The sequence below is a fragment of the Leptonotus elevatus genome, chromosome 14, assembly GCF_054856555.1.
Source record: "Leptonotus elevatus isolate MCC_2025b chromosome 14, RoL_Lele_1.0, whole genome shotgun sequence".
Classification (NCBI taxonomy): Eukaryota; Metazoa; Chordata; class Actinopteri; order Syngnathiformes; family Syngnathidae; genus Leptonotus; species Leptonotus elevatus.
Window position 1 is genome coordinate 16,182,368 of NC_141252.1, and position 13,669 is coordinate 16,196,036.

Sequence of the window (13,669 nt, forward strand, 5' to 3'; positions counted from 1 at the left end):
GTGCCTAGTATAAGGGAATGCCAGGAAAGGGAGGCGAGGTTTGAAGTCCACTACTCACTTTGTTATGTTGAAAACAATTTGTGTCTGTGTAACAATCTGACTTCAGCATTTTTATATGGCACATCAGTGGCTTGAAATGTTAATAAATTGAGGTAGTATTTCCCATTGAAATGAATAGAAATGCAATTAATCTGTTCCAGTTCTTAAAATTAATAAATGTATACTTTTTTTTTTTTACCAGGCTGTGGCAAAATAAATATATATAAATAAATAAATATATATATATATATATATATATAAATAAATAAATATATATATATATATATATATAAATAAATATATATATATATAAATATATAAATAAATATATAAATAAATAAATAAATATATATATATATATATAAATAAATAAATATATATATATATATATATATAAATAAATAAAGATAAATAAATATATATATAGAGAGAGAGAGAGAGGGAAAGAAAAAGAGAGAGAGAAAGAGAGAAAGAGAGAGATTTGATTTTGATTTTGAAAAAATACATTTATTTGAGAGCGAGAGAGAGAGAGAGAGAGAGAGAGAGAGAGAGAGAGAGAGAGAGAGAGATAGAGAGATAGATAGATAGATAGATATATATATATATAAAAGACAGCCTCACTCATGCTATCACAAGTAAGTGCTTTCTTATTTGTCTGTCTAATAAAAATCAGATAAGTAGCCTGGTTACAAAATAAGTGAGGAAGAGAACAGATCTTTTTGCTTATGTATGACACGTGCTTTCAGTAACACTCCCTTTTCTGTTTAGTGCTTTATTTACATTTTTTGGCAAGATTTCAACGTGTCTGTCGTGCTGTCAACACGGGGGACCTGCTTCTGCATTCATTTAAGGAGCCCGCTTTTGGAATCTGTGATTGGGTGAATGTATTGTTCAACAACATGCGGGGGCGGCTATATGACGTGATTACACCAACATCGACTGTTTAGATCAGTGGTGTCCAAACTCGGTCCTAGAGGGCCAGAGTCCTGCAGGTTTTTCCTTCTCCAAAGCACCTGTTCCAATGAACAGGGTCGTTATCAGGCTTATGCACAGCTTGCTGATGAGCTTCAGGTGTGTTGGGGAAGAGAACCATCCAAAAATTGCAGGACGGTTCTTGAGGACCGAGTTTGGACACCACTGGTTTAGATAAATAACATACACACTGAATAGATTATTTTGCCGACAATGAAACGATTATCGGACGTCTAACGTACTACTTTGATCACAAAGCAACAGCGATTAGATTTCGATTAGATGATGAAGGATGCGGATGTGGAACTTCAGCTTACATGTGCAACAGCTTCCGCCTTAAGCGGCAGAGGGATATCACTAGTTTTCAGATCACAGCAATCTCAACTTTTTTTATTTTTTATAAAGCACTTTAAAACAACCATTGCTGCATACAAAGTGCTGTACAGGGAGAGAGAAAAAAATGCAATAACAATGGCAGGTAAAAACAAAAAATAAACAACACAAAATAAACTAATGAATACATAAATTAATAAATTTAAAAAATAATAAATTATCAACAAAAATTCAATATGTTATGCACACTGACAATGATAGTTATACAGCATGAGAATGACAATTTTGCGGGATCTCTGCATAAATCAAACTATTGTCACATTCCTCTTCTTGGGTGAACTCAACGTTTCCATCAGGGTCCTCTGTTATGACATTTACAACTTATTATGGAGTTTAATTAGCTATCACCTTACTGCCTATGCATCTCACTGAATATACAAAACAAATTGCTCTCCAAGTGAGCTGATCTGTACTGCTTGGCAACATTTTTATTTTATTTAAATGATAGATTGTATCATCTGCTAAAAAAAAAAAAAAAAAGCTTGATAATGCCATAAGAAAGAGAAATAAAAGCATAATTTGGAAGCAATCTCTTGCAACATTCCTTTGTTACCTAGTGTTTTGTTTTTTTTACCCCCATGGCCAAGGTTCTTACAGATTATGCCAAAATGAAAGCGGAGCTGACTACATTCAATCACTAAATCAACCGTTCAATGAAATGATCGGAATGCATTATCTCTTTGTCTTCTGTTGTATGGAAAAATAAGCCAGTGGTAAGAGAGTTTTAACTTCCATTGGTAGATGTAGCAACAAACTGTGTCAACTCACAATGGTTTTCTGAAGTGTTCCGGAGCTCATGTGGCAATATCCTTTACACAATGATCCCAGGTTTGGATGTGGTGCTGCCGGAGGGATTGAAGTTCACGTGCATTCAATAGTGGGGGTTTCATCCACTCATTTTTATTCGAATTTCCAAGAAATGCGAAAATAAAACTAAATGAAAATGCTAGAAATTCAAAACAGGATCCAGATTTGCAAAAAGAGTTTTTACGTTTGGAGGGGGTGGATTTTAAAGCGTATCGGAAAAAGGAAAATGCAAATTTTGGCTATAGTTTGCGAATTAACGCTGACAAGATCGGATACATCATCATCACACGTTTTGACCGGATATTACATCACACGTACATTTGTAGTCACAAAGCAATGGCGGACGATAAAGTAAAGGTATGTTTGGGGGGACGACGAAACAGAAATATTTTTGGAATTAATTAAAGAAGCAAATTTTAATGCAATTTTAGAAGGAAAACAGCAAAGAAACGCTACGGTTTATCGAGAATTACAAAAGCAAACTCATACGACGTCATCGCACGAGGCAGTCACTTCCTGTTCTTCTTCTTCTTCTTCTTAAGTACTGGTGGATCACATCTCTATGTTGTAAACCGCCACCTACAGCGGTGGAGTCCCCTCTCAATATTCGCAAAAGAAGAACAGATGGAAACGGGCATAAGTCACATGTCCGTTTTGCGCATTTTCAGTAAATTTGCTCAAAAATGTCAAAACAATTGGATGGAAACCTGACTAGTGTTGATTTTTGGCCTACATGCAAAGATTTCTCCAAATTCTCTGATCATGAAATCCTTAATTTTGCTCTAAAACTGTTTGCTCCCACTGATGTTTACAAAATGGTGAACATCGCTCCAACCTTGCCCTTGAACAACTGAACCTATCAGGCATGCTCCTATTATACCCAATAATGACACCTGCTTCCAATTAACCAGTTCACCTGTGCAATGTTCTAAATAGTTTTCTTTTAAAAAGCATTCTTCAGCGTTCCCAGTCATTTGTCACCTTTGTTGGCATTGTTTTCCAACAGCAAATGATATTTACTGTCTCTTCCTCGTTCTTAGCCATAGACCTCCTTAGGGCAAAAACAAAACCTTACAATCAACATCTGATTTGTGAACTAATTTGTGATTCGTCATGCCACATGTCTGGCTAAACATTGACGTCAACCCTTCTTACAAACAGGTTTTCACATTTCAGAAAAGAAAGAGGGATTGCACTGTCTTCAGTTTCTTTATTACGGATGTCTTGAAAAAATATTTACGTATTTACGAAACAAGAAGTTTTGATCAAACCCTGTTTGTTCACTTCTCTTTTCTCACACAATTAGAATTGAAGCTGACCAATCAGAGTCAAGATAACGTCACTTCATGTTGAGTCTGTATGCTCACAGTCAATTTGGGGAAACAGTACTAAGACGGTTAGTTAGAGGGTTGTGCATGGTTTGATCCATTGTAGCCTGATTAACTGTTTCTGACGTTCAGAACACCAATTTGTGGAATTCATTCCCTCAGTGTTGCAAAACATTAAATTATTTTGCAATCATGCTCCATGGCAAGACAAGTGTTATATGTGCGCTGTATTGTGCTGTGCTCTTGATCAGTTCTAATGCTGCTGGACTTAAATAGCCGGAGGGACTCAGGTCATTCGGGGACTCCCTCACGTGGGAATCCAGGTAAACAGAAAGGATACAGCTGAAGAAATTTTCATTTTGTGTGTGCGTGTTTATGCACGAGATGGGGGTGGGGATGCATGTTGACTTCCCCTCAGGATAAATGGCATTACATCCAGTCTACACGGCAGACCTACCTGTCAACCTACAGAGACCAAGGAGCGCTCAGACGGCCTGTGGATGTTGGCCAGAGCGCCCACATGGGCAGATGACGGACACACGTGCATGAATGCACAAACGCACATCAACACAAACATGGGCTTGACAAAAAACAATTTTGATTGGACACACATTCTGTGGTACCATGGCATTAAAGTATGTCCTGAAAAGCCGTTTGTGACCCGGCATAACAAAATGATTCACAGTGACCCATATTTCAGAAACGAGGTTTTGACATAATCAAAAAGAGAGTGATCTCAGCTTTCCAATGATATATCCATGATTGCGCCACGCTACTCATTGCATCATTATTATTCATTACATTATTGCCATTGATATGAATAGGTAGATACAACATGGCCTCTTTGTGCTGCAAATCTGCTACACTACTCAAATGGACAATAGACCAATCAGAGGCCAGTATTTTGTTGCTATACAAGAGTTCACGGGGATTGTTTATGGAAAATCCTGTGGATTCCTGGCCTAATATTAGCTTTTAATTAGGGCTGTCACTAACAAATCTTTTTAGAATCGATTATCCTAATGATGACTCCATCGATTACTCAATTGTGCACATTCCATCGCCCCCATTCACTGACCTGTTGTGCACCAAGTACTCATTGTCAGGTCTGCGGACTTGGTCATCCTACAACTGGAACCCTGACAATCATGTACATTTGGCCACGTACGTATTTTGTTAAGTATACTTTTAAATAACAAATTACAATATCTATATACTGGGGAGTGGAGCGTGTGGATATTTTTTTAAGCTTCTGCCTTGATTGCCCACTGATGCTATATTTGTGTGCATTTTGGCCACTGAGACGACATGCTTCACTATTTCATTCACAGGCAGGCCGACATATATAATTATGAATTTCGTTAATTTAAGTTTAAATTAGGGCCAGTGCCGGTTCTGGCAACTCCAACTTGGCTCAAAAAGAGGTTTAACGTCAGACCCTGCTAAAAAAGTACCAAACCATATGTTTAACTGTTTTTGTCCTTTTTTTAGTTTAGAGCGACCCCAAACCTGGGGCATATTTTTAATGTAAGTGTATCCCTCTTTGGAAGTCCCCAGTCAATGGGCTGAGCCCATCTGCCTGCAACAAATGTCCACGTGGTCAACACAGAAGTGGCTAAACAAGGTTTTGGGCATCGCAAATGTGTTTTTTTTGTGGTCCACTAAGCTGAGTTATCCGATTTTTCTTCCTTGCCCTACTCATAATGACGTAGAATAATGCCATTAGTACAAAATTAGAAAAAGGGAACGGGGTACCGCACAAATGCTATTTTTAGACCGCAAGGTCACGTGACTTCAGCAGCTTGAACCGGAAGGACGTCAAAAATGAAGCAGGCTCATTGACGAGCAATGCAAGTAGTGCTTGTTTGGTTATGGAACTTGCAGAAACGACTCCAGACACTACGACCGTCCATATATGAAGAATGTATTCTTTATTCGTTTCCCGAAGCTAAAACATCAGAAGTATAAATGTGAACGTGGTTCAACTTGTGCAGACATCTGAAAGCAAAGGTGGAGGCCCGTGGTATTTTGTTGGGTGCCATGCATGCATGTTCCTACTATGACAATCATGCTCTTGCCAGCCACCACCGTCCCAAAGAGGTAAGTGATTGTCTTTAAATTACTTTTATTTTTTGGGGCATTTGGCACGACCCTGACTGCCGGATGACAATAATGAATGCCGAGGGCCGAGGAAAAATGCTAAAATGGCGTTGCCACTGTTGTTCGGATGCGTCTTGCTTACCGCTTGATTTTTATTTATTTTTGCCTTTTGTGCAGCTGTGACATATATGAAAATTTATCTGTAGGGCCTTTTCTGAATTAAGGAAACAGGTTTATAAGCGGGAAGGGTATGATAATTGAAAGAATTGAGGTATAACAAGTTTTTTTGGTTGTGCCCAAGAATTTCTGAGTAGAATTGCGATCGCTACACACACAAAAAAAGCAAACAAAAAAAAAAGACGCAAGACAGCCAGATATGACAGACAGGGCATATGGTGGTAAAGGAAGGATAGCTTGTTGAAACTGGAGAATGTCAATGTCAAAAAAAGGATCAGGTCGGCTTTTTCCCCGTCTTTTTCAGCCTTTGAACACTCAAGCCATCTCCTTAATTGAACATTAGTATGTTCTTCAACGTCTATACCAGTGAATTTGGCGCAGAGGATATCATTCTCGGACAGAATTAGTAGATTTAGCGCAGTAGACATCTCTCTAATCGACTGTTTACATGCGTCTAGCATGACTGGCCGGCCGAGTTTGACCCCCTCGCTAGACTCATGAATATTAATTAAGTGTGGCGACGTATATCTTGCGGTACCCCATTGTCAGCTTGATACTGACACCCGTATGTTGAGGATTCCCAGTGTGGATATCTATGACAAAAGCAAGGTATAATGAAACATTTTTTTTAACACAACATTATTGCCTCGTACCTTATGTGTGATAGCTGACTCATTTGGCTATGCCAGGTCACATTTAACACTATGTGTGTTCAACTTTTTGCTTTGCTTAACTCATTCACTCCCTGCCATTTTCACCGAACTAACCCCCTTCGCTCCCCCGGCTGGTTTATTGAATTTTGACTGATTTCGCAAGGCCCACAGAATATTGTGTTCTAGAGCTATAACAACATGGAACCTATCAAAATAAAGATTAGAGTCTATTCTTTCATCAAAAAAAATTATATTTCTATTTGTTTCCGTTTTTCGGCAACTAGCATTAGAATATAGCTAAGTTTCATCATTATTCACAAATCTGGTTAAAACACTGGGGAAAGAGCTTTTTTGCGCTCTTATACTCTGATGCCACCTGCTGACCGTTTTTGTAATAACTACCATTGCTTTAAGCGTTCTCTTTAGTTCAGAGGCTGCATCAAAGCCTTCTGTATGCTCTAGCATAAAAACAAAAGAAAAAACGTATAAATATGTTTTTGGTACCATGGCAATATTGAAAATAGAAAGTTTTTATACATTTTTGGGAGCAAATGACTTAAAAGACAGTACTTGCGAATTTAGATCTTTAGTAGTATTTGTTAAAGAAAAAATATATTTTGTGTACAGTGAAAACATTTTTACCTTGTTGGTGAGTAACTGGCAGACCTGTGGGACATAGTCAATCAAGCATCCTCCACTAGGGAATGCTGGAATATGAAGCGCAGAGGCACCACCCAGAGCACTGTTTGAACAAAAAGGACAGTCTGTAGTTAGAGATATAAGACAACTTGCTACTGTCAACAAATAACCTTCCCTGACAAATTCACTTAATAAAGTGCTATGCATTGGAGACAAACAATCTGTTATCTAAAACTCAATTCAGGCTTCTCCCTTTATTCTCCTATACTCTTTTTGTATTGGCACTATTGTAGCATAGCCCCATTAGCGATCAGTGCATGCTCTTTTAATCAGGAAATCTGCTGCTGCAAATCCCCAATGACTAACCAACCGAGGTTGTCACTCTCTCATTTTTCTCTCATCTGGGCCAAAATAAAAATGGAATACCCTGAGGACGAGTTAAAGGTCTGAAAGAGCCGCTTACTGGCTTTTATTGCATTTTCTGCTGCTTTCCATTTTCATCATATTCTTCATTATAGCAGGATGGTCATGGGCCATTTAGGAATGATAAGTCATTTATAAAGCAGAGGCAAACTGGACAATTGTAGTCAAGAACCCATAGAAGGATGTATAAATATAACTGCGCAACATTACGCTAAATGTCACATCATATACACCTTGAGGAATGTTTATTTTTTCCACAATATAAATTCAATAATAATAGTACAATTAGTGTAAACACACATGATCCCACAAATTAGCCCAGATCAGCAATGCATTAGCAGATTAGAATACGTTCCCACATTTTTTCCATCTTGATTAACTGTAAACCTAAGGTCAAACCAAAGTTCAAGAGAACTACAAAGTATCAAAAATAAAGTATGATTGTGGGAGTAACAGGGAGGAAGGTGGAGCACAGAATCATCTGTTTTACCTTAGCGTCATCATCACCCTAATCTTTATGGGAAACATGCTGTAATAGAGTTCAGCAATAGGTCAGCAATGACTGGACTCATAGTTTTGACGAGAGTTGATGCAACTCTGAATACTCCTCTTTGTCAAAACTGCTGGTTCCTCATCTGCTCCTTTGTCATGACAACATCACATCACACCCTGCAGTTTAACCTGTTTGCAACTCAATCTGAAGAGTCTCTTTTTCATAGGCAATCCGCACAAACTGGTATGAAGCGTCTTCTTGCCTCTTCTTCTTGAGCATTTCAAAGATGCTATTTATTTACAGTATGCTTTGTGCACATAATTAGCATTAGCCTGTGCATTTACCATACACCAACCAACATTCGATTGGAAATTGCTCACAGCAGTGAAAAGACAAGCATTTGAAAGGGAAAATCTAAATAATGCCCATCTATCCACCCACAGTTCTAAGAATAGCGTTGCATCATTCAAATGGAAATGCAGACCTCGGAACAAAATACACAGTTTGTCATTTATTTGTGTCAAAGGGTTATATGCTTTACTTTTACAACCCTCTTTCAAAAGGAAACTAATTAGACAGTGGTCATTTGAATAATTTATAGAGGTCTACACATATCTGAAACATAACTTAAGATCAAATCGTATATATTTTCCTGTTGTGGAACAACAATAAGAACTGTCATCTTTAATTTTAATGGCATTTATTTAAAATGAAAACAACCAAACACTTCGTCGTGGGCTTACACCCCCAGAGAATAAAAAGTAAAACTATGGCACACAGCAAACACTTAAACACTTTCTAATTATAATATAAATCAAAGTCTGACGTCTTAAGAACAGTTCTAGCTACAAATTGGAGAAACGTCTGTGTAATTTTAACATAATTTTAGAACAGAACAAAGTTGAGTTTAAAATGGTAAAGTTATTGCCATAGTGATCCCATGTTTTAAAAACTAGTGTTTTGAGGCCCCCCTCGTAGTAATCGTAACTACTAATTTGCAGCGGGATTAAGAAACTCAATACTTGTTGCTTCGTCATCAGTTCGAATGAAAGGAAAATGAACATTTAAACAGTTGAAAATATTTAAAAATGTAATTATTTACCTCCACCTCTCTTGGGCCTCTCATAAGGCGTGTCTCATACAGTGATTCCTAACCACTGTGCCGCCATTAGAAGGCATTAGGTGCATTTTAGTTTTCTTGCCACACCGCCCCCAGGCTAAGTGCCCCCATCCACCGTGGTAGTAATTTACAGCCGCCGTGCGCATTCCCTTTCCCAGTCGACAAACGACGAATAGTTATTGCTGGAAGTCATTTGCCATCTGCACCTCCTCCTAACGACGAATAGGATTCAGCACATGTCGATGTCCAACTCACGTTGCCGAATTTTTTCCCAACCAAAATTTTGTTCGCAGTCTGGCCCTGACCACCAGGCTTAAAAAGTGTATGGGGGAAATCCTGACTGTATATAATTTTTGAGATTCATGTTTGGTTGCATGTCAGGAGATTTTCCGTATGAAAAGTATGTGTCTAGTAAAGACTGGATAAGACTGGTCTGATTGATTAAGATGCGGGACCTTCAGTTACTCCCTTTACTGCGACTAACATGCTTTATTTGAGTGTGTAAAAAAATAAATAAATCACCTGTCCGAAATCCATCTGAGAAAACTTTTACTATCCAAGCGGCCCTGTTACAAGTCTTGACTGGTGACACCGCTCTCCCCACTACCCACTTAGGCTGGAGTCATGCAAACATGGTGCCTGGCATGACCCCTTTGAGCAACGCAGCTTACTGTATGACATATTTACAGTAGTAGTGTGCATGAACATATGAAAACAAACACACACTCATGCTCAATGTGACAGGGTTGCCTGTGACTTCATCAACCAGAGAGATTATGTTCTGTGACTCAGGTGGATGGTGACGAGGCTCAGCTTGTTTGTTTATGGGGGGATTTGTGTGTGTGTGATACATATGCATACAGTGTCAGTACGAGAGCAGTTAAAAGCTCAGTTGCAGAGGGGGCAGACATGAATCACGAATCAACCAACGTGAAAGATAAAGCAAAGGAGTAAATTCAGATGACGTTTCAAAGCAGCAACATTTCCATTTAGATTACCTTCTTCACTTCCTCAAATACTGCAGTGGCCTCCAAGGATCACATATGCCTCGAACATGGTACGCAAATAATAAACGAAAATACACATCCTCATTGAAAAAGTTAAACAATTATGCTTCAAGTGCCCATGGCCCTGTACTAAATTTTGTGGAAAATGTTACTTGGAGCACATATTGAATGTATTATAGACTTTGTAGTCAGCGCAGGTTTAGTTTTGGCTGACTGCAGGCCTAATTAGTCATGATGATTAGAGTCTATCATTATAAAATAGGGTTTAGTCTCACGGATAATTATGTTAAAGAGGAAGAGAGAACATTGTAAAACAAAAAGAGTTTTGAAATCAACAGATTTCCGTAAACCATCCACTTTTCAAGAAAAATGGAAGTTCTAACGTGAAATGATCCCGAGGTTAACCAACGTAAAATTTGACAAACTCTGGGGGAGAAAAGTAAGATTTTAAAGTGCCACAAACCCCACAGGAAAAACTACCATCACACATCCATTAAAAGAGTGCAGAATCCTATAAGAAACCCTAACTCCCATGAAGTTGGGATGTTGCATAACATTTAAATGAAAAAAAGAATACAATAATTTGCTAATTTTCAATTGAAAACATTACAAACATGGGATATTTAATGTGGTAATCTTATTTTTATTAATTTTTACAATATATTCTGTAATCTTTAATTTGATGCCTGCAAAATGTTCCAAAAAATTTAGGAGAGGGGCAACATGGCATTAGAGAAGTGGAGGAATATATATAAAAACATTCAGACGTGCGCACACACACACACACACACACAATGATATAACAGCTTTTTTTAAGCCACCAGCAATGTGATGTGATATACCATCCGTGGAAACACACTAAAGAAAAAACAACAATTTTAAAAAGTTCTCAAGGAGACAAAGTAGAGGAGCAGTCAGCGGGTGACTTGAGCAATAGAGTGAGATAAGTGTCTGCAATGGTGTTGAGTAGCGTCATATGGGTTTGCTGGTTAGCACTACATTTATTTAATCAGACTGACAATATTCAGACTGAGCCGAGATGTGTACAAAACCTTGAAAAATATTTGATCGAAATGCAACAATTTTCAAAGGCTATAAAACACCTCGACAGACCCTGGAGAAGGGACACACACAACTGTTCACCCACACACAGGCACGTACACGTTAACGCACACACATCAGCATCCAGAACACACAAACATGCGAGCCGGCACCTAAAGGCAAATGCAGATACACAAACATTAGTGCACTGCAGCCTAAAACTGTCTCTCTCTGTTGAGTTTTCCGGGCTCCTAAATCTGGTTTGGGGGCAGAGACGGTGCCCACTCGATTCTTTTATGCAATGCAGCAGGTTTTCTGGGGGAAGGAGAGATGTATCCAGCTCATCTCATGGGCATGGTACAATCAGGTAAAAGAAGTGAACATGAAAAGATCGATGTGTTAGCTCATAAGACAGTTGTAGCAGGAGCCACACAAGCAATCCACCTTAAGAAAATTACTTTGTAAATTTGAAGGTCTTAATGATCACTGCTTCGTTGAGACAAAAGCATGATATCATCTGTGTTTGAACATTCCCAGTGACAAAAATGACCACCAGAGCAGAGCAACGACCCATCCAGGAGGACAAAAAAGGAATCCAGAACAACTAAGAAACAGCAGACCTCCCTTCACTCAGGCCCATTTTTGCAAATGGGAGATATTTTTCTGTGTTTTGCCCTGTCATCCACATGTCCCAGAGGATTTTTTCATTAAAAACAGGTGTTTGTTATCCACTGCCAGGCGATATTTGCTAGCCTTCATTTTTGTGGTTAGGATTACCCGAGTTATCTAACCCCTCACACATAGGGGAACTCATTAGACGTCTTGTGAGATGCTTATTGCATTGACTTGTCTTGTATGTATTGAAGAAGGTTTTAGGACCTGGAGGAAGATCGCAGGGGTTTTAAGACGAAGAGAAAGTCTTTAAAAAGCGAATAGGAAGTGGCGGTCTGTCTCTATTCTGTGATTCACAATTACCTCCAGACATGAGTGATGCCAAAAGTTTGTGCACAAGTGATTTGAGCAGCAGTGGAAGGAGAACGCATCAGGACAGTGGACCCCTGCAATCTCCCCCAGTTTCTTAAACCTCCTACTTAAGCTTCACTTTTTGTTATGAGTTGATTTGTTAAATAAAGCTGTTTAAAAAATATTTTCTTGTCTTATTTTGTATTCCTCTTCTTTGTTTTCCTCTATGCTCCGTTATGATGCACTCACCCTGACCGTCTGTTTACATGTATTCCTTTATTTAAAAAAACAAGTCTTGCGTGCACGGACAAGTCTGTGCTTGTGTGACATATTGTCGAAGTGATGTCAGAGACGAGTAGCACTGGGCTAACTACTGCCGCCTACAGGCCCGGCATGCTTGTAAATAAGCTTAAAAACACACTTATGCGTTTTAGTGAGGATGCGGCTTTTCTTAAACAAGGCAGTGTGTACGAAAATGTTTCCTATTCGGGGCGGGGGAGAACTATTCGGTTTTAAAAATACCAGTCTCTTTGAGGACACGGCCTCAGTTAAAGTTCTAACAATGACTCAACAATAAGGAAGAGACAGAGCAAAAGTGGCATCTATGGAGGAGGCGAAAACCATTACTAACCAAAAAGAACATAAAGGCTCATCTTACTTTTGCAATTCACATCGGATTGATTCCCAAGGGTATTGGGAGAATATTTTAAGGACTGACAATAGTTGAACTTTTCGGAAGGTGTGTGTCTCGTTAAATCTGGCACAAATGTAAAACAGCATCACACCAAAAGTAAAAAAAAAAAGGGAAAAAAAAGATAAAATAATAATAATAATAATAATAATGATATAGTGTGATGGTCTGGGGCTGCTTTGCTTCATCAAGACCTGGACAACTTGCATTGATTGATTGTGAATTCTGCTCTTTACCAGAAATCCTGAAGGAGAATGTTTGACCATCAGTTTGGGACCTTAAGCTAAAGGACACTTGGGGTCTGCCGCAGCACGAAAATCCAAAACACACCAGCAAATCAACTTCTGATTGACTTAATAAGCGAAATGCATGACCTTAACAAGGCTGAACAGTTCAAGAACCATCCAGTGTTGCTGAATTGAAACAATGCAAGGATGAGTGAGCTAAAATATCGTCGAACAGATCGGAAAGACTCTGTACCTTAAAATAACAATTAAAAAATATATTTTATGATTACTTGGGTTCATATTTCTATTTGTTTGAGATCTTAAATGTTAAAGTAGGGATGCGAGAAACTATGCAAAAAGTACGTGTTTGAGAAGAGGGCAAACAAATCCGCGAATTAGCAAGGTACAACCCAATATAAACCCCGTAATATAGGAATTTTGGACCCAAATAAAAATCTGCAATATAGTGAATCCGCAATAGGTAAAACCGCGATGTAGCAAGAGACTATTGTACAATGATTTGCAGATCCTTTTCAACTTATATTCAACTGGGTACATTACAAAGACAAGCTTTTTATATCGACATACATACATAC

The 13,669-nt window shown here is 38.5% G+C and overlaps 1 protein-coding gene across 1 annotated transcript in view; it reads right to left on the bottom strand.

Annotated features, from left to right (window-relative positions):
• The window catches only part of babam2 (BRISC and BRCA1 A complex member 2), an 84,974-nt gene that overhangs the window by 12,953 nt on the left and 58,352 nt on the right, over positions 1-13,669 (bottom strand). Inside the window, exon 8 of the mRNA XM_086093918.1 lies at positions 7,112-7,211. Coding sequence (XP_085950044.1) covers positions 7,112-7,211 — 100 coding nt within the window. The remainder of the gene's footprint in view (positions 1-7,111; positions 7,212-13,669) is intronic.